We start from the raw sequence: 26,189 nt of genomic DNA, 5'->3' as shown, positions 1-26,189 counted from the left end.
TCCTGCGGAATCTGAGGTAGCCCGCCCGGACAACTCCGCTGAACACAACAGGCCAAGAACTAGTAGGTTAACTGTATGCCTGGAATTTCTAGCTCATCTACATGTTCCCGGAGCAAATAGCCTTAAATTCTCGCGCTATTTAAAGTCGCTAGTGACGATAACTTTGTTGTACCTCAGCAAAGATCATAATTAATTGTTTCCGAGGAAGTTTATCCTTGATTTTGATCAGGCATATATTTGGGCAGCCCATCTGAAACGAACAAGGAAGGCGGGGGAAGAAAGCGGAAGCCGCGGGGCCTTCTAAGTCCGAAAGTCTCCGGAGCTTGCGCCAGGCTCTTCGCGGCGTCCACCCCTTAGACGCAAGTTACTGAAGCCGGCCGGGGAGAAGGTGTTGTTGCCGGAGCTGAGACCGGGCGGTCACAGTCCGCAGGGATGAACCTCGAGTTGCTGGGTGAGAAGGGCTGTGGTTGCGTTATAGAGAAGCGTTGGGTACTGGAAAGCAGGGAACCCAGGCGGGAGGGGAGTTAGGCTGCAACCTTAGGGACCTTGTTCTGCTCTGGATCATTGGGCACACCTGATGTGGAGCAGCAGCAGGAGGAGGAAGCGCACCTTCTGCCCGAGTAGATTGCATTGCCCCTCCCGAGGCCACTTTCGTATCAGTTATGGAGCGGTGGGGACAGACAGTTTGTGACTTAGCTTTGATTATAAGGATCACAGGTGTTGAAGTAGCCCAGAGCAGCCAGGACCAGAGTTGTTAGAGATAGAATTTGAAGAAGTGAGGCTTGGGATGAAGCTTTGAAGACTTGTCAGGGAATTGGGTTCCTGGACAGGTTAATCTTTTTGTAGAAACGAGATGTCCAAGGAGGGGACTTGGAGATCTTCTGATAGAAGCCTCATTGAACGGATGAATAAAGGCTCAGAGGGTAATGGCTAGGCACTAAGCAAGTAAATGGCATAGTTGGCACTGGAATCCAATTATCCTAATTTTCTGTTTAAGGTCCTTTACTAGGGACGGTGTGTAAAACACTGAGGTGTGAAATACGGAGGAAGTTGTCTTTTGTCATCCTCACTTTGAGTCATTTCCTCCTTACCTCCTATCCAGATTATTTAAAAACTGTAGGTCCTTTCTCCTGGACTTTCATTAGGTGACGTTTAGCATAGTATCCTAGGGGTAACCGAGGTTTTCAAGGACTTCTGCACGACTTGCTGTTCCTAATGGTTAGGTTTCTCTTTAAAGAAAATCAGAAGATGTGTTGTCAAAAGGGCTACAAAGATACATAAAAAATTGTCTTTGCCCTTAAAGAGCTTTTCATTAAGCAGGGAGTTTAAGGTGATTATGTAAAATAGTCATAGGATATTGCAGAATGTAGGCAGGCCTGAAAGAGGCATTACCAGTTGCTAAGAATGTTTGGAACAGAGAGTGAATGTCTTTGGGGCAAGGGAAGAAGTCAACCAGGAAAAACAAACCCCCAAAACCTGTGGAGGAGTTGGAGTTTTAAGTTTTTTTTTTTTGTTGTTGTTGTTGTTGTTTTAAGACAGTCTCGCGCTGTCGCCCAGGCTGGAGGGTAGTGGCATAGTCTTGGCTCACTGCAACCTCCTCCTCCTGGGTTCAAGTGATTCTCATGCTTCAGCCTCCTGAGTAGCTGGTACTACAGATACGCACTGCCACGCCTGGCTAATTTTTGTATTTTTAGTAGCGATGGGGTTTCACTGCATTGGCCAGGCTGGTCTCAAACTCCTGGCCCCAAGCAATCCATCCACCTCAGCCTCCCAAAGTGTCCCGCCATAAGTGGATTTTTAAGGTTGGTGAAATATCAACAGGCTGAAGGATGAAGATATGGAAGGGATGAATTTTCCTGCTTGGCCAGGTTGTGGATAAAGAGAATGCCAAGGGATGGGATTGGTGCCATCTATTTTGTGTTGGTTCTCGAATGCCTAACTGAAAAGTTTGGGCTTTTTAGGGAAGGTAGGGTAGATCCATTGAAGGGTTTTGACTTAGTAACTCAATCAGAGCTGTGAGTCTGTAAGGTTTGTCTGACAGCAATGTGGAGTTCAGTTTTGGAGGAGTGTAAAACCAGTTTGGAGGGGTAGATTATATGAGTGATAAGGAAGGCCTGAGCTAGGAAATAGAAAAGACATTGAGGAGGTAGGGATGACAAATAGATTGCGTGTAGTAGTGATGAGTAAGAGAGTTACGTGAAAAATGATGAGAGCAAATAATGATGCTATTGATAAAGTGTAAGGACATTGGAAAAAGACAGCTTTGGAGATGTTGAATGTGGTCTAGGGGTCAGGAGACAGGTTTGGATTTATGGGAGAGATTTGTAATCTTACAGATGGGCTCATTGAAACCTTGTGAATAGATCAAGGCACGATCAAGGGAAAAAGTGGTAGGGGGAGAAAAGAAAATTGCCAAGCACACAATCTGTAGTTAGGGGTTAAGAGAAGGAATAAATGAAGATAATAAGTTAGCTAACAGGTATAAAGTACTTTCTCTGAGCTAGGCAGATTTTCAAGTGCCTTCCATATGTAGAGGAAGAAGAGAGTACAGATTGGTGTGGTGTCTTCATAGAAGCCAATCAGAGCAGTTGAGTCTGAGGGCTGAAAATGGGTTGCTCTGATTAGTCCTTTGGCAGCTTGGAACAGAAGCCAGATTACAATTATTTTAGAATGGTGTGGGAGACAAGGACAAAAGGTTGACCCTTATTTTTTAAAACTGAAGGGTGGAAGAAAGGTGATAACACTAGCACTTTGAAAGAGTAGCAGGGACTTGCAAAAGGCTTTTCTTGAATGATACAGAAGACTCATTAGGATAAAACTTAGGAAGGAATATTTATTTTTATTTATCTTTTGAGATGGAGTCTGGCTCGTTGCCCAGGCTGGCATGCAGTGGCACAATCGGCTGACTGCAACTTGTACTTCCCAGGTTCAACCGATTCTCCTACCTTAGCCCTCCTGAGTAGCTGGGATTACAGGCACCTAACACCACACTTGGCTATATTTTTTGTATTTTTAGTAGAGACTGGGGTTCACCATGTTGGCCAGGCTGGTCACGAACTCCTGACCTCAAGTGATCTGCCCACGTTGGCCTTCGAAAGTGCTAGGATTACAAGTGTGAGCCACCGGGCCCAGCCAGGAAGGAATATTTAGCACTGAAAGGTTAGACAAATTAAAGAAGCCTGGGTCCGAAAGATAACAATCTCTGAAAATGACTGTATTTTAAAGTGAGAAATGACTACAGATAAAAGGAAAGGAACAGAAGTAATGTGATTTTGGAAGCATATTGAAGGACATCTGGCCAGATGAAGGAAATGAATGACAATGTATTTTTAATGTGGCTACTCAGGTGGCTCATAGGTGGACAGTAGTTTTACTTCTGCAACCACTTTTTGAGCCCCTGCTGTGTGCACTGGAGATACAGTTAAATAAGATCATTCGTGAAACTTATTTTCACCACAAATCACAGTAAGAAATATATATTCAGCCGGGCGCGGTGGCTCAAGCCTGTAATCCCAGCACTTTGGGAGGCCGAGACGGGCGGATCACGAGATCAGGAGATCGAGACCATCCTGGCTAACACGGTGAAACCCCGTCTCTACTAAAAAATACAAAAAACTAGCCGGGCGAGGTGGCGGGCGCCTGTAGTCCCAGCTACTCGGGAGGCTGAGGCAGGAGAATGGCGTAAACCCGGGAGGCGGAGCTTGCAGTGAGCTGAGATCCGGCCACTGCACTCCAGCCCCGGCGACAGAGTGAGACTCCGTCTCAAAAAAAAAAAAAAAAAAGAAAGAAAGATATATTCTATCACAGTTCACTATATGTACATACACACACACGTATAACTAAATTTCTTAGGATTATACTTAATCCTTGTTATGTTCAGTGTCCTCTGATATTTTCTTTTCTTTTTTTTTTTCCCTCTTTAGACAGAGTCTTGCTTCTGTCGCCCAGGCTGGAGTGCAATGGCGTGATCTTGGCTCACTACAACGTCCGCCTCCTGGGTTCAAGCAATTCTCTTGCCTCAGCCTCCCGAGTAGCTGGATTAACAGGCGTGTACCACCATGCCCGGCTAATTTTTTTTATTTGTGTTTTTAGTAGAGACGGAGTGTCACCATGTTGCCTCAGCTGGTCTCGAACTCCTGACCTCGTGATCTGCCCGCCTTGGCCTCCCAAAGTGCTGGGATTACAGGTGTGAGACACTCCACCTGGTTGATATTTTCTAATCTATTGAAACACTTGTTCCAACTCACTAGATTGATGTATCCATTTATGGTGGGTTGCGTCCTACTGTTTGAAAAACATTGAAATAAGATACCACTTTTGCCCTGGTAAATAGAGCTAAGAGGAGAGACAAACAAGTAACTGTATCATATAGAACCACAATAGGCCGGGGGTGGTGGCTCACGCCTGTAATCCCAGCTCTCAGGGAGGCAGAGGCGGGAGGATAGCTTGACCCCAGGAGTTCGAGACCTGCCTGGGTAATACAGCAAGACCCTGTTCTCCACAAAAAGGAAAAAAAAAAAAAAGATAGAACTACAATAAATGAATGAGCTATGGGAATCCAGCTAAAAGCAATTACAAGCAGTTGAGGCCAGGTGTGGTGGCTCACACCTGTAATCCCAGCACTTTGGGAAGCCAAAGCGGGTGGATCACCTGAGGTCAGGAGTTCAAGACCAGCCTGTCCAAGATGGTGAAACCCTGTCTCTACTAACAATACAAAAATTAGCCATGCATGGCAGCCCGTGCCTGTAATCCCAGCTACTCGGGAGGCTGAGGCAGGAGAATCACTTGAACCTGCGAGACAGAGGTTGGAGGGAGCCAACATCATTGCACTACAACCTGGGGGACAAGAGCGAACTCTGTCTCAAATAAATACATATATGGATATGTATATGGATATATACACACACATACAGAAAAAAAGTCTCCCCATCCCAAATTTTAAGTGGGGTTTATCCTTTTATACCTTTTTCTTTGCTCATATAAACACATTTACACATAAATTTGTTTATTTTTATTATTATTATTTTTTGAGACAGAGTTTCCCTCTTGTTGTCCAGGCTGAAATGCAATGATGCAATCTCAGCTCACTGCAACCTCTGCCTCCCAGGTCCAAGAGGTTCCCCTGCCTCAGCCTCTGTAGTAGCTGGGATTAGAGGCATGTGCCACCACGCCTGGCTAATTTTGTATTTTTAGTAGAGACAGGGTTTCTCCATGTTGGTCTGACTGGTTTTGAACTCCCGACCTCAGGTGAGCCACTCGCCTTGGCCTCCGAAAGTGCTGGGATTACAGGCGTGAGCCACCACGTGGGCTTTTTACACATAAATTTCTAAGGACTAGGCCGGGCATGGTGGCTCACGCCGGTAATCCCAGCACTTTGGGAGACTGAGGCAGGTGGATACCTTGAGGTCAGAAGTTTGAGACCAGCCTGGCCAACATGGCCAAACCACATCTCTACTAAAAATACAAAATTAGCCGGGCATGGTGCCACGTGCCTATAATCCCAGCTGCTGCTCGGGAGGCTGGGGCAGGAGAAGCGCTTGAACCTGGGAAGCAGCTGTTGCGGTGAGCCAAGATCGTGCCACTGCACTCCAGCCTGGGTGACAGAACGAGACTCTGTCTCAAAAAAACAAACAAACAAAACCAGGCTGGTCAAGAAAAACAAACAAACAAAAATACCCCCAAAAAAACTGAAAGAAATAAAGAGAATTTCGTGTTTAATCAACTACTATTTGCTGTCGCAACCTAAATGCTGTTATTAGTCAGGAAGGGGTGTGGTCGCTGCTTTTAGTAAAGGTTTCAGGGTTTCAAAGAGTAATTGTGATAATTTGACTGATATAAATTGACTCTTGCCCTTCCTTGCTCTTTTTTTGAAATGGAGTCTTGTTCTGTCACCCAGGTTGGAGTGCAGTGGCATGATCTCAGCTCGCTGCAATCTCCACCTCCCGGTTTCAAGTGATTCTCCTGCCTCAGCCTCCTGAGTAGTTGGGATTACAGGTGCACACCACCACACCCGGCTAATTTTTGTATTTTTAGTAGAGACGGGGTTTCACCATGTTGGCTAGGCTGGTCTCGAACTCCCTTGTGATCTGCCCGCCTTGGCCTCCCAGAGTGCTAAGATTACACGCATGAGCCACCAAGCCCGGCTCCTTGCTCTTACCTTAGTAAATATGGAAATAAATTGTGAAATGCCCAAAGGGTGTGATGGAGAGAGACTATTGCTAACTTGGATATGTCAGCAGTTGTCAAACTTTTTAGTATCAGGATCCCATTATGCTTTTAAGAAGTAGAGGACCCCCAAAGAGTTTTTGTTTATGTAGGTGGTATCTACCTACCAGTGTTTACCAATTTAGAAGTTAAAACAGATAATATTTTTAAAGCACATTATTTAGAAATAACCATAATAAATCCATTACATGTTTATGTAAGTAGTTACTTTGTTTTCAAAAACAAAGTATTTAGTGAGGAAAATGCCACTGTTGTGACATTTTTACAAATGTCTTGAATGTTTGCCTGAATAAAAGTTGGGGGACTTCTCCTATCTACTCTTGCCTTCACTCTGTTGCAACATCCCAGGTCATATAATCTCAGGAAAGCTCATCTGTATACTTTGGAGTAAACAAGTCATCTTAGCAGAATCTTGAAAATCTGTGTGGCCTCATGGAATGCCTGAAAGGGCGTCATATCCCCCTTTCATTTTCGTTTTGTCAGCCACTGCTATACACTGTTCATGAGTTGTATGATCCTTGCTATGTGGTACATGTTCCATCAACTCTTTCTTTGCTTTGTTGCAGAGTCCTTTGGGCAGAACTATCCAGAGGTAAGAGTATAGTATTGCGGTGATTTTAGGAACATAGTAACTTGTGGATGTTTTTTGTTTTTTTGTTTTTTTGAATGGAGTCTCGCTCTGTCGCCCGGGCTGGAGTGCAATGGCCGGGTCTCAGCTCACTGCAAGCTCCGCCTCCCGGGTTCACGCCATTCTCCTGCCTCAGCCTCCTGAGTAGCTGGGACTACAGGCGCCCGCCACCTCGCCCGGCTAGTTTTTTGTATTCTTTAGTAGAGACGGGGTTTCACCGTGTTAGCCAGGATGGTCTCGATCTCCTGACCTCGTGATTCACGCATCTCGGCCTCCCAAAGTGCTGGGATTACAGGCTTGAGCCACCGCACCCGGCCTACTTGTGGATGTTTATGTTAGAACAGAAAATACTTTTTGATCCTTGTGTTTTGACAAAGAAGCATTAAGTGTGATAATATATCTTTTGCTATGATAAGGAACTAGTGTATAATTTTGATCAGGGAGGAAATAGGCAATGTGGGCTAGAAATCTTATCATGATCTTGTAATCTTACAGTTCATTTTCCTTTAAATAAAAAAAAACTTTCATTGAAGGATTTTTCACAAACAACACCATCGTAGATTTTTTTGTGTGCTTTTCTTGTTTTGATCAATGTTTTTACGTAGTAAAGCAAAATGTATGCTATACATGTGCTTTACTTTTTTAAGTGTAAAACTATTTTGTAACACTTGAATGTTTGAGGATAGACACTGTAGTTATTTTAAATAGCTTGGTATTGATATGAAATAATTTGACTTCTCTAATGTTATGCTTTGTAGGCTATTCCAGGGTGTTTTTTTTTAATTCTTAAAAAAAAATTCTTTTAAATTCTTTTTGTTTTAAATTCTTGGAATAAATTCCCAGAATTATGATGACTGCATCAATAGATATGACTTTTTAAATACTTCTGTTATATTTTGCCTATTTGCCCTCCAGAAAGTTTATACAAAGTTATAGTAGTGATGTAAGGGATTGATCACATCTGTTTCCAGAATCTGTGGTTAGCTTTAATAAATGTTTCTTCATTTTGGCTATTTTAATAGATATAAGAAGACACAGATTATTTTGGTATACAGTGTAATTTATATTCAATAAAAGTATCAAGTGATAAAGAACCTTTAGGAAATAATTCGGATATCTGGCTATTGTTGTCTCTATTCTTGTATTTGTTTCAACTTTTAGGAAGCTGATGGAACTTTGGATTGTATCAGCATGGCTTTGACTTGCACCTTTAACAGATGGGGCACATTGCTTGCAGTTGGCTGTAATGATGGCCGAATTGTCATCTGGGATTTCTTGACAAGAGGCATTGCTAAAATCATTAGCGCACACATCCATCCAGTGTGTTCTTTATGGTAAGACATTTTTAAATTAATATTTAAATATGAGTTAGAATGAATGATGACTACATGTTTGCAGATCTCATTGTAGATATTTTAATACTTAGATTTTAAAATATTCAGCCATTAGTAATACAGTTTATCATGGTTTATGTAGATTCTGAGTCCATGCTGTCCTTGAAGCACCTTTCTTGGGAGAAATTCATTGTATTATGGATCTGTGTCAGGTGCTGAGAATATCTCAATACTGAAATGAGATATTTTCAGATTATAATTGTAGTATAATTGTGATATTGACTTTTCATTTAGAATAAAAAGTCTCAGGACAGAAGCTTGGAAGTCATCGAGTCCAATTTTGTCCAGGTTATTGAATTTCAGTAATTTTAGTGATCACAAGTGTGACTATTCCTTCAATGAAATATAGTTATTAAGGTTTTATAGCAAATGTAAAAACAGTTGAAATCTGCTGTTACATGAGTTCCCATTGATTTCACTCTTACTCTCTGAAACTATTTGCTTCAGAAAATTTTATTTTGGGCAGCATTTTTTTTAAATGAATTTGGGCCAAAAAAAAGGACCTAATCCGATCAAGGTTAAGTCTGTCTCCTTTTGTCTAAATGATATTATAAAGCATTGGATTGGGAGAAGGCTTGAATCACGGTGAAGTTTGGCCAGTAATGTACTGGTGACTTGGGCCAAAACTTTTCTCTTGTATCTAATAATCTAGGAAGCACTGGCCTGGATCTCTTAGGTGCCTTCCACTGCCTTTCTGTTTCTTTTTTGTTGTATTCTTGCAATAAAGATACAGGCGTGGTGGCTCATGCCTGTAATCCGAGCACTTTGTGAGGCTGAGGCAGGTAGATGACTTGAGGTCTGGAGTTCGAGACTGGCCTGACCAACATGGTGAAACCCCATCTCTACTAAAAATACAAAAATTAGTCAGGCATAGTGGCGGATGCCTGTAATCCCAGCCACTTGGGAGACGGAGGCAGGAGAATTGCTTGAACTCCAGAGGCAGAGGTTGCAGTGAGCTGAGATCCACTGCACTCCAGACGGGGTGACAGAGTAAGACTCTGTTTCAAAAAAAAAAAAAAGATTTAAATAGATACACATACTTTTAACAGTTTTAAGAGGGGTGTGTGTGTGTGTGTATGTGTTTCACATAATATACAATTTAGAGTGTACAATTCACAGGTTTTTATATATTCAAGAGTTGTGCAGCCGTCATCATAATATAATTTAGAACTGGCTAGATGCATTGGCTCATGCCTGTAATCCCAGAGCTTTGGAAGTCTGAGATGAGAGGATTCCTTGAGCCCAGGAGACCAACACAGTGAGAACTTATCTCTACAAAAAGTAAAAAAATTAGCTGGGTGTGTGGTGCACATCTGTAGTCCTGGCTACTTAGGAGGCTGAAGTGGGAGAATCACTTGAGCCCAGGAGTTCTAGGCTGTAATGAGCCATGATTGTGCCACTGCACTCCAGCGCCTGGGTGACAATAAACCTTGTCTCTTAAAAAAAAAAAAAGAACTCTTACCTATTAAAAATATGTGTGTTTTTATTATATAGTAATATATACTTATTCTAGAAAATCATGGAAAATAAAACAGAAATAACTAGTATTTTCTGTAGACCTCCTAACCAGATACTACTACTTTGTATGTATAGATTTTTGTTGTTGTTGTTTCTGAGACAGGGTCTTGCCCTGTGGCCCAGGCAGGAGTGCAGTGGCTAGTCACAGGCATGATCACAGTTCGCTGCAACCTTGAAATCCCAGGCTCAAGTGATCCTCCTGAGTAACTAGGTCTACAGATGTGCGCCACCATGCCTGGCTAATTTAAAAAAATTTTTTATAGAGACAAGGTCTTGTTATGTTGCTTAGGCTTGTCTTGAACTCCTGGCTTCAATTGATCCTCCCACCTCAGCCTCCCAAAGTGCTGGGATTACAGTTGTGAGCCACCATGACTGCTCAGTTTCTAGATGATTTTTTTAAGCATAGTTTGTAATTGTGCTATGTTCTATATTTTGCTTTTGCCTCCTAATACTGTCTAGACATTTTTCTGCTTGAGTAGCCTTTAACAATTTTTTAAATGACTGTATATTGTCTGATAAACCATAATTTACTTAACCATTTTCTGTTTTTTTCCTCCATTACATAATGTTTAGTGAATGTCTTTCTGCCATAGTTTTTCTCATATATTCATTCATTCATTCAGTAGGTGTTGACCATGAGTTATGTACCAGGTGCTGTGTTAGGCTCTGGGGACACAAAAACAAATGAGAAATTCTTGATGATTAGGAGGAGGTGGATTTGCATACAGGTGCATGTACTAAAGCTTTATATGTACTATACAATAACTATTTTTAAGATTTAGTGGAGATGAAAGCACAAAGAAGGACGTTATCAATTGTACTGGAGGGGACTAACGGTCAGAAAAGCCGTCATAGATGAGATAATTTATAACTTCATTTTATTTTATTTTTTTTGAGACAGATCTTGCTCTGTCGCCCAGGCTGGAGTGTAATGGTGAGATCTTGGCTCACTGCAAACTCCACCTCCTGGGTTCAGGCAATTCTGCCTCAGCCTCCCGAGTAGCTGGAATTACAGGTGCACACCACCACGCTTGGCTAATTTTTGTGTTTTTGGTAGAGACAGGGTTTCGCCATGCTGGCCAGACTGGTCTTGGACTACTGACCTCAGGTGATCTGCTCTCATTGGCCTCCCAAAGTGTTGGGATTGCAGGTGTGAGCCGCCACGCCCAGCCAGATAATTTATAACTTTAAATTTGTATGTTAAGTAGATGTTTGCCAGATATATTCCAAGCAGAGGGCACTGCACAGGCAAAGTCATATCAGCTTGAAACAAGTATGGTACAATAGTGAACTACAGGTATCAGGATAGCTGGATTGTGGTATGGGAAATATGATATGACAAGAGCCAAGGTAAACCAAGGTCCTCATGGAGAACCTCGCCTGCCAGACTCATGAATTTGAACCATAGCTTGTATGTACTGTGAAGTCATTAAGAGATTTTGGCAAGAAAGTAACATGATGAGCTTTTATTTTAAAAAGAACTTTAGAGCATCAAGTAGAAAAGAGATTGAAGGGGCAACAGTGAGTAAACATAGGAGAACTGCTGTGGTGTAGGCTAGAGACGATGAGTGTTACAGTAAGAAAGGAGCCAAGTTAGATGTAGAAATGGTAGAAATAAGAGGACTTAGTCATTAATTCAATTGTGGTGAGTGAAATGGAAAAGTTAAGATGATTTTAGGTTTCTGGCTTGGTTGAAGATACTCATTAATGGAAGATTTGAGGGGGAAGTGGTGAGTTTGAGATTATTATGGTTGCATGTCTCCCGTTATTTTCATGTTAGTTTTTTGCAAATATTTGTGTTAAGAGTATCTTCCCTGTAAGATGGTAAGTGCTGTGAGAATACGAACCTTGTGTACCATTTCACTGCTATGTTCTCAGCTTCTAGCATTGTACCTGATACACAGTAGCCATTCAGATACTTGTTGGATGAATGGGAGATGTCCCAAAAAGCATCTGAGATGCCCAATGGGCATTTGGTCTGTGATTTCTCATTACAGTACACTTCCAGAAGTGTGTTATTAGTCAGACAAAGGATATAAAGTGAGAGATTTTTCAACCCCTCCCTCCAACATTTTTAACATTTTAAAATCACAAAACCTATACTTGATAATTTAAAAGTTTTTTTTTTTTTTTTTTTGAGACAGAGTCTTGCTCTGTCGCCCATGCTGGAGTGCAATGGTGCAATCTTGGCTCACTGCAGCCTACGCCTCCCAGTTTCAAGTGATTCTCCTGCCTCAGCCTCCTGAGTAGGTGGGATTACAGAAGCATGCCACCACGCCCGGCTAAGTTTTGTATTTTTAGTAGAGGTGGGATTTCACCATGTTGGCCAGGCTGGTCTCGACCTCCTGATCTCAGGTAATCTGCCCGCCTTGGCCTCCCAAAGTGCTGAGATTACAGGCGTGAGTCACTGCGCCCGGCCGTTAAAAATACTAATATGCAGAGTACAAAGAGAAAGCCCTTTGTCTACTTCTTGGGGTAACTACTGTTAAAGAGTGTGGAATATATCCTGTCTATAAGATATCTATATCTTTATATGTGGAAAAAAATTAATACATATATCCACATAATATGTTTTTAAACAAAAATAAATATATTTTGTTCTGTAGCTTGCTTTTACACTTACCATATAGTGGATATTTCTCTGTGTCTTATTATTTTAAATAGTTGTGTCTATAGAGTATTGCATAGTATACATGCATAATAGATTTAACTGTTCCTTATTTGAGCATATTAGGGAACAAATTTTACCAAGAGAAGTTTTGGGTAGGCCTGATAGCTGACTTCAACTATTAGTAAAGTTGATGTATGAAAGAGAGAAAAAAATGGCCCAGGATGTAGAAGCAGAACTGGTAGGTACTGGCTGGGCACGGTGGCTCATGCCTTTAATCCCAGCACTTTCAGAGGCTGAGGCTCACCAATCACTTGAGGTCAGGCATTTGAGACCAGTCCCTACAACATGGTGAAACTCCGTCTCTACTAAAAATACAAAAATTAGCCAGGCATGGTGACGTGCGCCTGTAATCCCAGCTACTTGGGAGGCTGAGGCAGGAGAATCGCTTGAACCCGCTATGCGGAGGTTGAAGTGAGCCGAGATCTGCCTGGGCTACAGAGTGAGACCCTATCTGGAGAAAAAAACTAAAAAACAAAACAGAATTAGTAGGTAGTGAGCAGAAGTTAGGTATAGGGAAACAAAAGTTAACTCCAAGTAGAGAGGAGCTTCCAAGCAGAGGTGCTGTAGATGGGATTAACTGCCCAGGAGAGAGCTATCCGAGAGCTGTTCTTGCCTGAGCTTGCCACCCCCGTTTTTAGGATGCTGCAGAAGAAATTCAAGCACTGGATGGGGGCCATAGGTAGACTTTAGCACATTGGAATCAGTAAAGACCCATCTGTCTTTGGGAAAGAAGCTGTGAGAAAATATGATAATTCCTAATTCTTGAGCTTATAGAATTTGGAATTGAAGAATAAATTTTTTTTTAGTTTTTACTTTTCTTTATAACTTAATTTTTAGTTAGATTTCCCTCCATTATGACAGAAATACAAGCTTGCTGTGAAAGAAAACAAAAATTATAGTGCAGTAGCAGTAGGTTTTTTTTTTTTTTTTAACTCACCCACCCCCTAGTACAGAAGAGTTTAGAGGGAAAACGGAATCATAGCTAACATTTTGTTCTATAGTATATTGGTGCTAAAAGGCCTACAGGAATAGCAACGAAACCTGTTCCTTTTTTCTCCTCACTCTCAGTCTTGTGCCATTCCCAGTAGACTTCTATTTTTGGGGGCTATTTCTTCTGCTGTTTAGCTTCGTATTTCTAATATAATGTGTATTGCTTTTTCGTTCATTTCAGAAATTGAGTTTCCTGTTACAGTGTATTTGAATTTTAACTTACCCTTTACCCTCCCATCATCCACCCTTTTACCCTCCCATCATCATCATCATCCATCCAGCTATTGGCTTTTTTTTGGTGCACCTTTGCGTTTTAACACCTTTAGGCCTCTTCAGAGTTGACATTCTCTAGAAGGACTTACTAATTGCCTGGCTATAGATATTCTAGAGCCGGTAGAAGAGAGACACCAGAGTCCTTTTGTGTGCAGGCTTTAACTTAATCCCTCTATATTTATAACCTTAGCTTACCCTTGCCTTCCTCTGTTCCTGAGTCCTGAGTCCTGAGTCTGGGAATATATTTATTTTGTCTCTGATATAAATTTTTTTTTGAGCACTTATTATATACCAGGCATTGAGTACTTATTATGTGCCAGGCTAAGAATTTTTTATGTATTAATTTAAATTCTCTCAACAGCCTTCTGCAGGTAGATACCATTTTTGTTCATGTGTTATAGATGAGGAAATTGAAGCCCATAAAACTTAAGTAACTTGCCTAAGATCACACAGCTAGGAGGTGGTAATGTCTAGGCTTGAGCAGAAGTCTGACTTTTGAGCCATGTTCTTAATCATGAAGATTGTATTGCCTGCTGAGTTTCTCAATAGCATATCCTCTTGATTTCAAAACCTGGGTAAAGTATAGGTTTTGGGTTACTTTTTTACTTGTTCCATTTGTTTTTTGTTTTTGTTTCCTGCCTTCCTATGGGCTACTTGGACAAGTTTTTAGAATTCCATTTTGCTTTATCTGTAGTGTTTTTGAGTGTATACCCTTGTGTAGCTTTGGTGGTCACTAGATTTTTACATCATACATTTATAACTTACCACAGTCTACTGGTGATAAGTTGTATTGGTGAGCATTTTACCAGTTCAAGTGAAGTGTAGAAACCTCACCTTCCTGTTGTCCCCTTGTCCTTTCTTGTATATAATTGTCTTAAATATTTGCTTTACATACATTGAGACCCACATAAGACAGTGTTAAAATATGTGTTTCAAACATCAAAACTCAAGAAGAGAAAAAGTAATTTTTTTTTTTTTGAGACGGATTCTTGCTTTGTTGCCCAGGCTGGAGTGCAACGCCGCGATCTCGGCTCACTGCAACCTCCGCCTCCCAGGTTCAAGTGATTCTCCGACCTCAGCCTCCCGAGTAGCTGGGACTACAGGCGTACACTACTACGCCCAGCTAATTTTTGTATTTTTAGTAGAGATGGAGTTTCACCATGTTGGCCGGGATGGTCTCGATCTCTTGACCTTGTGATCCGCCCGCCTTGGCCTCCCAAAGGGCTGGGATTACAGGTGTGAACCACCGCACCCACCTTTTTTTTTTTTTTTTTTTTTCCGGAGACAGAGTTTCGTTCTTGTTACCCAGGCTGGAGTGCAATGGCGCAATCTCAGCTCACTGCAACCTCTGCCTCCTGGTTTCAAGCAATTCTACAGCCTCAGGCTCCCAAGTAGCTGGGATTACAGGCATGTGCTACCATGCCTGGCTAATGTTTGTATTTTTAGTAGAGATGAGTTTTCACCATCTTGGTCAGGTTGGTCTTGAACTCCTGACCTCAGGTGATCTGCCTGCCTTGGCCTCCCAAAGTGCTGGGATTATAGGCGTGAGCCACCACACCTGGCTGAGAAAAAGTAATTTCATCTACCCATATATTTATACTCTTCATTATTCATTCTTCCTTCCTGATGTTCTAAACCCTTCCTTTAACCTTTTCTGAACATTATGTAGCCAACTTTAGAGTATGTCTGCTAGCAACAAATGTCTCAGTTTACCTGTTTATTCCTGGGATGACAGTTTTCTTTCTTTTTTTTTTTTTGAGACGGAGTCTCGCTCTGTCGCCCAGGCTGGAATGCAGTGGCCGGATCTCAGCTCACTGCAAGCTCCGCCTCCCAGGTTCACGCCATTCTCCTGCCTCAGCCTCCCGAGCAGCTGGGACTACAGGCGCCCACCACCACGCCCGGCTAGTTTTTTGTATTTTTTAGTAGAGATGGGGTTTCACCGTGTTAGCTAGGATGGTCTTGATCTCCTGACCTCGTGATCCGCCCGTCTCGGCCTCCCAAAGTGCCAGGATTACAGGCTTGAGCCACCGCGCCCGGCCGACAGTTCTTTTCTTTAGCGCTTGAAAAATGTGCCACTTCCTTCTGGCTTCCATGGTTTCTGATGAGAAATCCCTTTTCATTCACATTGTTGTTCCTCTATAGATAAGGCATCATTTTTCTCTTGCAGCTTTCAAGAGTTTTTTGTTGTCTTTAGTTTTCAGAAGTTTGTCTGTGTTTCTTGGAGTGGATTTCTTTGGGCTCATCCTAGTTGATGTTCTTGAATCTGTAGGTTTTTTATCTCTTGCCAGATTTAGGAAAATTTCAGCCATTATATCTTCAAATACCTTAACATCCACGTCTGTATTCTTTCCTTCCAGGATTCTGATGACATGAGTATTAGATCTTTTGTTATAGTTCTGAGGCTCTGTGTATGTGTATATATATATACACACACACACACATATATATGTATACACATATATACACACACAGACACATCATGTATATATGTCTATTTTCTCTGTATTGAGATTGGGTAGTTTTTATTCCATCTTCCAGTTTGCTGATTCTTTCCCTTTTTTTCCTCCATTGGCTGCTGAATTCATCTATTGAGTTTATTTCTGTTACTATATTTTTCAGTTCTAAAATTCCCATTTGGTTCTTCTCTGTATCTTCTATTTCTTTGCTAAGATTTTCTGGGTTTTTTTTCCCCATCTGTTTCAGGCATGTTCATAATAGTTTGTTGAAGCATTTTTATGATGGCTACATTATAATCCTTGTCAGATAATTCTAACATTTATGTCATCTCTGTATTAGTGTCTATTGATTGTCTTTTCTTACTCAAGTTGAGATTTTCTTTGTTCTTGAGTTGACAAGTGATTTTCATTTGAAACCTGGGCATTTTGGGTATTATGAGACTGTAGATCTTATTTATTTTTTATTTCTTCTTGAGACAGTCTCACTGTGTTGCCCAGGCTGGAGCTCAGTGGTGCCATCTTGGCTCACTGTAACCTCCGCCTCCCAGGTTAAAGCAATTCTCCTGCCTCAGCCACCCGAGTATCTGGGACTACAGGTGCATACCACCATGCCTGGCTAATTTTGTGTATTTTTAGTAGACAACAGGGTTTTACCATATGGCCAGGCTGGTCTCAAACTTTTGGCCTCAAGTGATTTGCCTGCCTCGGTCTCCCAAAGTGCTGGGATTACAGGTGTGAGCCATTGCACCCAGCCTATAGATCTTATTTAAATCTTCTAGTTTAGCAGGCCTCCTCTGATACTGCACAGGGGAATGGAGTGTGCTATCTTGTTACTGCCAGAGGCGGGTGAAAGTCCAGGTTTCTTCTTACTTGGCCTTGTTGCTGGTGGGGGGGATTGAAAGTTTAGGCTCTCTACTAGGTCTCTGCTGATGACATCCTGTCTGGGAAGGATAGGAGTTCCTTGTTCCTTCTCTCTGTGTGTCCTCTGACACCGTGGTGGTGCAACCTCATTACTGCTGGTGGTAATGCAAATCTGATTCCGTACTGAGCCTTCTCGGACACCATCCCAGTGAGGTGGGGAGGGTGCCTTGTTATAGCTGGATAAAGGTGAAGGCTAGGCTATCTGCTTGAACCTGGCTAAGAGGGGGATTTGCAGTTCTTTTCTGTGATGTTTGGCTGGAGTAGATTGTTTATTGTCTTGAAGTTTTCTGTCTTGCCAGGCTGTCCTTTTCTGGTCCCTTAGCTGGAGAAAGCAGGCTCTTCTTGGGGATTTTTGTGTGTGTCCACTAGCATTACCAGGTTGTTGGCTTCTCCTTCACCCGGAACGGAGAACATGAGGCAGAAAGAAAATTCCGGGATTTCACTGTTGTGTCATCCTTAAGAGTCTGCAGTTTCTGGTTTGTCTGTCCTTTGTCTTCAGAACCTTTTTTGTGTTTTATATATGATGTCCAGTGTGTTTATCTGTACTTAGCAGAAGGAATTAATTCTTTCTCAGTTTCTTTTAAAATTATTTTAAATAACAGATACTTACCTTTTTTTTTGTTTTGTTTATACCATGATGGTGCAAGTTCTGAGATAACTTCAGAAAGTTCAAATATATCAACCTTAAAGGCCAGCTGATTTTTAGACTCTTCTAAGATGTTTTTCTCTTATTTCAGAGTCACTTTATAGTTTTATCTTGAAATATTATGAGCTTTCATTACTAGATAATAAAATGTCATGAAAACATTCTTATTTATTACCTAGTTGCAAAAGCTTGTGGATTTGAGTATAAGCAGAACAAAACCAGAAACATTGTTGACCTGTGCAATTGCAGCAGTGTGTGTGACTTACACAGTTTATTCCTGAGAGTGGTACGGTATACCTAGAATATGTGCTAAATTACCCCTGTTTTTCCTCAGCTGGAGCCGAGACGGTCATAAGCTCGTGAGTGCTTCCACTGATAACATAGTATCACAGTGGGATGTTCTTTCAGGCGACTGTGACCAGAGGTTTCGATTCCCTTCACCCATCTTAAAAGTCCAGTATCATCCGCGAGATCAGTATGTCTAAGCAATTTCTCTCCGGGGGTGGGGTCTAATTCTATATGGATTATATAGAATGGGCTCATGATAATTTTAGTTTATGGTTTTAGAAGGCAAATACGCATCTCTTCAAAACTTCTACATAAAATAATCTTTCTGTCTAGGTTGGCTCTACTGAATACATTTCTTTCTTTCTCTTTTTTTTTTTTTTTTTTTGAGACAGGGTCCTGCTCTGTCACCCAGGCTGGAGTGCAGTGGCATGATCTGGCTCACTGCAACCTCTGCCTCCCGGGTTCAAGATTCTCCTGCCTCAGCCTCTCGGGTAGCTGGGGCTGCAGGCACGTGCCACCATGCCCAGCTAATTTTTGTATTTTTAGTAGAGATGGAGTTTCCCCATGTTGGCCAGGTTGGTCTCGAACTCCTGGCCTCGTGATCTGCCTGCCTCGGCCTCCCAAAGTACTGGGATTACAGGCATGAGCCACTGCACCTGGCCCTGAATACTTTTTTTTTATTTAAATTTTTTTAAAAAAATTTTTTTATTTTTATTTTTTTGCGACGGAGTCTTGCTGCGATGCCCCGGCTGGAGTGCAATGGCGCAGTCCCGGCTTACTGCACCCTCCTCCTCCTGTTTTCAAGCGATTCTCCTGCCTCAGCCTCCCGAGGAGCTGGGATTACAGGCATAGGCACCACATCTGGGTAAGTTTTTGTATTTTTAGTAGAGATGCGGTTTCACCGTGTTGGCCAGGCTGGTCTCAAACTCCTGACCTCAAGTGATCTGCCCGCCTCAGCCTCCCAAAGTGCTGGGATTACAGGTGTGAGCCACCGCACCGCACCGGTCTCTTATTTATTTTTTTTAATGATTATGTGTTATTTCATCAAGACTAATTTTACTCAGAATTTTCCCTGTTACTAGATCTGTGGATTTTGTGCTTTTTCACTGTTTCAAATTTGCTTGGGCTGGGCAAGTTGATGAGGGTATGGACAGGGATCAGGGAAAAGGACAGGGAATCAGCTTGCTGATACCAAAGCAACAGCCAACGTACTGTTCGTATTTTTAAACAGGAACAAGGTTCTCGTGTGTCCCATGAAATCTGCTCCTGTCATGTTGACCCTTTCAGATTCCAAACATGTTGTTCTGCCGGTGGATGATGACTCCGATTTGAACGTTGTGGCATCTTTTGATAGGCGAGGGGAATATATTTATACAGGAAACGCAAAAGGCAAGGTAAGCCTAAAAGCCGGCAAATCAGGCATCTTGTACACTGGCTCATTTAATGTTTACTTGTTTTGTTTCCTTTGAAAATTTTTTTATTCTTGGACTAAACACAGTTCCTTCCTGCAGCAAATGTAGTCTAATTTTCCTCCATCGCTTAACAATAATTTTTGATCTTTGGATTTAGAGTGATAGAGATTATTTGACCTAGAAAAGCATGGAAGGACCTTTACTGGATGCTAGTAATGAAGGGCCATTATGAAATTATAAAATTTCAGTGTCATGTTATCAACTGGAACACTGCTGATCAAAATGTCTTAATATCTGGTTTTATAAAAGATTGTATAATTCAGGCCAACTTAACTTACAGTAGTGAGACTTACTCTTCTTTTTCCTTCTTGTTAAACTTCTGACCTTGCCTTTTGGAATGTGTAGGCCCTTTTCTCTGGAATACATTGCAGAAGGTGTTTCTTCTGTGGAATAAGAAGTCAGGTCAGGTGACCTTTAAAGGTTCTTTTCATGCTTAGAGTAGTTCCACTGGGCATCTTGATTTATTTTTATTTTTATTTTTTGACTGGGGCACATGGGCTAGTATAATTTCATGGCTATTTTAGACAGGCAATTTTTGCTTTTTTTTTTTTTTTTTTTTTTTTTCTGAGATGGAGGCTTACTCTGTTGCCCAGGCTGGAGTGCAGTGCATGATCTCAGCTCACTGCAACCTCCACCTCCTGGGTTCAAGCGATTCTCCTGCCTCAGCCTCTTGAGTAGCTGGGATTACTCCTGACTTTAAGTGATCTGTCCACCTCAGCCTCCCAAAGTGCTGTGATTACAGGTGTGAGCCACTGCACCCGGCCTTAGAAAAGCATTTTTTTTTTTTAAGACGGAGTTTCGCTCTTGTTGCCCAGGCTGGAGTGCAATGGCATGATCTCGGCTCACCGCAACCTCTGCCTCCTGGCTTGAAGCGATTCTCTGCCTCAGACTCCCAAGTAGCTGGGATTACAGGCATTCACCACCATGCCTGGCTAATTTTGTATTTTCAGTAGAGATGGGATTTCTCCATGTTGATCAGGCTGGTCTTAAACTCCTGACCTCAGGTGATCCGCTTGCCTTGGCCTCCTAAAGTGCTGGGATTATAGGTGTGAGCCACTGCTCCCGGCCTAGAAAGGCAATTTTTAAGAAATTGTGATAAAATACACACAGCGTAAATTTTACCATTTCAGCCATATTTAACTGTATAGTTCAGTGGTATTAATGTACATTCACTCTGTTGTGCAGTGATCACCATCCATCTTTAGAAATCTTTTCATCTTGTAAAACTGGAATTCTGTACCTGTTGAATCATAATTTCCCATTCCCTGCTCTCTGCCACCCCCTAGAAACACCCTTTGACCTTCTCTTTTTAAGAATTTGACTACTCCGGCCGGGCGCGGTGGCTCAAGCCTGTAATCCCAGCACTTTGGGAGGCCGAGACGGGCGGATCACGAGGTCAGGAGATCGAGACCATCCTGGCGAACACAGTGAAACCCCGTCTCTACTAAAAATACAAAAAACTAGCCGGGCGAGGTGGCGGGCGCCTGTAGTCCCAGCTACTCGGGAGGCTGAGGCAGGAGAATGGCGTAAACCCGGGAGGCGGAGCTTGCAGTGAGCTGAGATCCGGCCACTGCACTCCAGCCTGGGCGACAGAGCAAGACTCCGTCTCAACAAAAAAAAAAAAAAAAAAAAAAAAAAAAGAATTTGACTACTCCAAGTACCTCATAAAGTATTTGCCCTTTTGTGACTGGCTTATTTCACTTAGTTTAATGTCCTCAAGTTTCATCCATGTTGTAGCATGTGTCAGAATTGTCCTCCTTTTCAAGGCTCAATAATACTCCATTTTATGTATATACCACTTTTGTTTATATGGCTTCTCTGTCAGTGGATAGTTGGGTTGCTTCTATATTTTGGCTATTGTGAATAATGCTAAACATAATATTTTAAGAATAAATTGGCCAGGCGTGGTGGCTCATGCCTGTAATCCCAGCACTTTGGGAGGCTGAGGTGGGCGGATCACCTGAGGTTGGGAGTTTGAGACCAGCCTGAGCAACATGGATAAACCCCGCCTCTACTAAAAATACAAAATTAGCCAGGCGTAGTGGCGCATGCCTGTAATCCCAGCTACTCAGGAGGCTGAGGCAGGAGAATCTCTTGAACCCAGGAGGCAGAGGTTGTGGTGAGCTCATATTGCACCATTGCACTCTAGCCTGGGTAACAAGAGTGAAACTCCGTCTCAAAAAAAAAAAAGAAAAAAAAAATAGATTAAGACCTTGTCTTATTTAATAAGGCAAAACAGCAATACCAGCTAATCAGGTTAAATATATGGAATAGAGATATTTGCATTTTTACCCAGTCTTTATGCAGTATTAGAAACAAGCCAAATGTAATTACTGTTAGTTATCGGAACACTTACTTTTCTCCCCCCTCCTTTAAACTTTAGATTTTGGTCCTAAAAACAGATTCTCAGGATCTTGTTGCTTCCTTCAGAGTAACAACTGGAACAAGCAATACCACAGCCATTAAGTCAATTGAGTTTGCCCGGAAGGGGAGGTGAGTGAAATCTTACCTTTTTAGGGACAGTTTTAAGAGTGAGTAGATTGCAGAAATACATGGAAATTTGCAGATTTCATGTATATTAAGCTTTTTTAAAAAAGTACTTAAGGTTTTTAGAAACTTACAATATCTGGTTTTTGAGTTCATAACATTTCCTGCAGTAGTTACATCTTCTTTATCTGGAGGTTATCAGGCGGTTACTTTACAGAAAAATAAGTAAGTGGTCAGTGCTTAGAACCAAAATGCCTGGCATATAGTAAGCACTGGGTATATAATAACTGTTATTATCATCAGAACTGATGTCATCAAATTCACATTGTAACCGAATACAGCCTATTTACCCTTTTAATTTTGGATGTTATTCTGGTAAGGTTGGTTACCTAGTTAGAAGCCATAGAATATATCAACAGAAATAGGAAATAGGTTGTCAGTAAGAGGTAATAGTCCTCCTATTTTGTTTAGGAACACCCATACATGACTTAGAGCAGGGGTCCCCAACCCCCGGGCCACGGACCAGTATTGGCCTATTAGGAACCGTGCCGCACAGCTGGAGGTGAACATTACCACATGAGCTCTGCCTCCTGTCAGAAGAGCAGCAGCATTAGATTCTCACAGGAGCACGGACCCTATTTTGAACTGCACATGTGAGGGATCTAGGTTGTATGCTCCTTATGAGAATCTAATGCCTGATGATCTGAGGTGGAACAGTTTCATCCTGAAACCGTAACCCTCCTGCCAGCCTGCTCCGTGGAAAAATTGTCTTCCACAAAACCAGTCTGGTGCCAAAAACGTTGGAGATAGCTGACTTAGAGGATATTAATGTTCAAAATTCTCTTGAATTAAGAAAAGGTTATAGTCAGTGAAGTCTGTAAGAAAGTGATGAAATAACTAAAATTTTATACAGATTTCTAAGATTTTCAATGTCATTACAGTAAAAATGACAAAATGACATATTTAGTTTATTACCTCATTTAGAAGAATATATTATATGTAAAACAGACCAAAGAAATGAAGTATTTATATCCGTTTCACTGTAAACTTGTGAATTTAGCAAGCTGGTTTCAGTAGAGAGGTCTTGGAACTTAGTTAATACTGACAGTTTGTATATTTTGGGTTTAGGGATACACAGGAAGTATAAAACATACCCCCACTTCAAATTACATTTTGGTTAGGGAGATGACAAGTAGATATATAAATATTCTAGTCTATTACTTAGATTTTTCCTCAGTTCTTCCCCAGTTTATTAGTCGTCTTGTAGTACTAAGGAACAGATTTCTGACCTCTGGTGTTGATATTTTTATCCTTCCTGTAGTTGCTTTTTAATTAACACAGCAGATCGAATAATCAGAGTTTATGATGGCAGAGAAATCTTAACATGTGGAAGAGATGGAGAGCCTGAACCTATGCAGAAATTGCAGGATTTGGTGAATAGGTATGTATCACAGCCTAGAAGAATATGTGATCATTCATGACCTGGGCTTGAGTTCCAGCTGTCCTTGGTACTTTCCTTGTCCTTTAGGACCCCATGGAAGAAATGTTGTTTCTCTGGAGATGGGGAGTACATCGTGGCAGGTTCTGCGCGGCAGCACGCCCTATACATCTGGGAGAAGAGCATTGGCAACCTGGTGAAGATCCTCCATGGGACGAGAGGAGAACTCCTCTTGGATGTAGCTGTGAGTACATTAGGACATTGCTCTTGTTAGTCACATAATCCAAAAAATCTGGAATCTGTTCTTAACAACCTATTTTTCTTTCCTTCACTAAAACCTAGTGGCATCCTGTTCGACCCATCATAGCATCCATCTCCAGTGGAGTGGTCTCTATCTGGGCACAGAATCAAGTAGTAAGTATTCTATTTTACTTGCTTTGAAACTAGATACCCCTTCTTTTTATCAAAGAACTTTATACATGGGAAGCTAAAAATTACCTTATTTATTTTCTTTTGCGTATGATTCTCACAACCTAAATTACATAGGTTCAGTGCATCTAGTTGCACTTTATTTTGGTGGGAAGGTCTTGGTCCCAAGTTGGTTTTCTGGCTCTTTTTAGGGAGAAGCTCTAGTGAACTTTCTGTTGCATTTTTCTATTATTTATTTGAGATACATTTTTCTTTTGCTTTTCTTACTTTCAGCTCAGTTTCTGTTTTATATCTTAATTTTACTTTGAACACCTTTAAATTACATTTGTAATCAGTGTACTTACAAGAAAATTTAACATTTTATCTCAAAATTCCTAAAATGAGCAAAGAAGGCAGTGACTCAAAAGAGCTACAGTTAAAAACTTAGAACATTTAAGATAGAAAATACCTAAGCTAGTAAAACTTACAGGTACCCATTTTTTTCTTATCTGCCATATTTAATCTAAGAATTGTGAATTCCTTTCATGCTCAGATCTTTCATTTTATCATTAATGTGTAGATTACAGATTATTGCTTTCACGTATAGTTAAGTAGTATATTTTGTCGTATAGGAAAACTGGAGTGCATTTGCACCAGACTTCAAAGAATTGGATGAAAATGTAGAATATGAAGAAAGGGAATCAGAGTTTGATATTGAAGATGAAGATAAGAGTGAGCCTGAGCAGACAGGTAATATTTCTCAATTGCAGACAGGATTTCCTAAAGGGAAAATGATTGCTTTACTTAATATTCTTCATTTGTGTTGTAAATTTATTTCAGCACTTCATCTAAAATGTCCCCTTTCCACCCCACTTTTTTTTTTTTTTTGAGACAGTTTCGCTCTTGTCGCCCAGGCTGGATGCAATGGTGTGATCTTGGCTGACTGCAACCTCTGCCTTCTGGGTTCAAGCGATGATCCTGCCTCATCCTCCCGAGTAGTTGGGATTACAGGTGCTTGCCACCATACCCAGCGAATTTTTTGTATTTTTAGTAGGGACGGAGTTTCACCGTGTTGACCAGGCTGGTCTGGAACTCCTGACCTCAGGTGATCCACCCGCCTTGGCCTCCGAAAGCGCTGGCATTACAGACATGAGCCACTGTGCCTGGCCTATGAACCTGGCCTTCTTTTTTCTTTAAGCTTACACAATCTCCATGGTATTTGGAGAGCCCTAATTTATAAGGTGTTAACTAAGGGCTTATATGGATATTCCCAGGGCTCAAGCAGCTCTCTTAACATATCATTGTGTATTTCCTGATTAATTGCAGATGACTGAGGACATACATGCGGCACCTAGCAAAGAACTCACCATGCTAAGAGTGCTTAGCTTTTCCCGTGTATTCTGTCACTCTGTCGGGAGAACCCGCTCCCGATGTTTAACGTGGGTTCTTTTCTATTTCCCAAGTGTCTCGGCTGGGTTGAGAAATAAAGGGAAAGAGCACAAGAGAGAGAAATTTAAAGCTGGTTGTCTGGGGGAGACATCACATGTCGGCAGAATCCATGATGTTCCCCGAGCCGTAAAACCAGCAAGTTTCTATTAGCAGTTTTCAAAAGGGGAGGTAGTGCATGAATAGGGTGTGGTTCACAGAGATCACATACTTCACAAGGTAATAAAATATCACAAAGCAAACGGAGGCAGGGCGAGATCACAGGACCACCAGATGAGGTGAAATTGAGGTGAAATTAAAATTGCTAATGAAGTTTCCCCTACGCATTGTCATTGATAACATCTCAGGAAACAGGGTTTGAGAGCAGATAACCTGTCTGACCACAATTTGTTAGGTGGGAATTTTTCTCATCCTAATAAGCCTGGGAGCGCTATAGGAGACCGGGGCTTATTTCATCCCTTCAGCTTCGACCATAAAAGACGTGGACTGGACGCCTTAAAAGGGGCCGTCTGTAGGCCTACCTTCAGGGTGCATTCTCTTTCTCAGGGATGTTCCTTGCTGAGAAAAAGAATTTAGCGATATTTCTCCTATTTGCTCATGAAAGAGGAGAAATATAGCTCTGTTCCGTCCGGCCCACCGGCGGCCAGTTCAAAGTTACCTCTCTTGTTACCTGAATATTGCTGTTATCCTGTTCTTTTTTAAAGATGTCCCAGATTTCATATTGTTCAAACACACATGCTCTACAAACAATTTGTGCAGTTGATACAATCACAGGGTCCTGAGGCAACATTCATCCTCCTCAGTTTACAAAGATGATGGGATCAAGAGATTAAAGTAAAGACAGACATAGGAAATCACAAAGATATTCATTGGGGAAGTGATAAGTGTCCATGAAATCTTCACAATTTATGTTCAGAGATTACAGTAA

The 26,189-nt window shown here is 41.6% G+C and overlaps 1 protein-coding gene across 4 annotated transcripts in view; it reads left to right on the top strand.

Moving 5' to 3' along the window:
• The first annotated feature begins 283 nt into the window (after window positions 1-283).
• RBBP5 (RB binding protein 5, histone lysine methyltransferase complex subunit) overlaps window positions 284-26,189 on the top strand; it is a 38,719-nt gene continuing 12,813 nt past the window's right edge. For all 4 annotated transcript variants that reach the window (XM_033195598.1, XM_033195597.1, XM_033195596.1 and 1 more), the window contains exons 1-10: window positions 284-451; window positions 6,792-6,817; window positions 8,015-8,187; window positions 18,057-18,197; window positions 19,242-19,404; window positions 21,866-21,975; window positions 23,291-23,410; window positions 23,498-23,651; window positions 23,750-23,821; window positions 24,448-24,565. In XM_033195598.1, the coding sequence (XP_033051489.1) occupies window positions 433-451; window positions 6,792-6,817; window positions 8,015-8,187; window positions 18,057-18,197; window positions 19,242-19,404; window positions 21,866-21,975; window positions 23,291-23,410; window positions 23,498-23,651; window positions 23,750-23,821; window positions 24,448-24,565 (1,096 nt within the window). In that variant the 5' untranslated portion in view covers window positions 284-432. The remainder of the gene's footprint in view (window positions 452-6,791; window positions 6,818-8,014; window positions 8,188-18,056; window positions 18,198-19,241; window positions 19,405-21,865; window positions 21,976-23,290; window positions 23,411-23,497; window positions 23,652-23,749; window positions 23,822-24,447; window positions 24,566-26,189) is intronic.

This window comes from Trachypithecus francoisi, unplaced genomic scaffold (assembly GCF_009764315.1).
Source record: "Trachypithecus francoisi isolate TF-2019V2 unplaced genomic scaffold, Tfra_2.0 Lachesis_group5, whole genome shotgun sequence".
NCBI classification, from domain to species: Eukaryota; Metazoa; Chordata; class Mammalia; order Primates; family Cercopithecidae; genus Trachypithecus; species Trachypithecus francoisi.
This window is presented reverse-complemented; position numbering and strand designations above follow the sequence as displayed.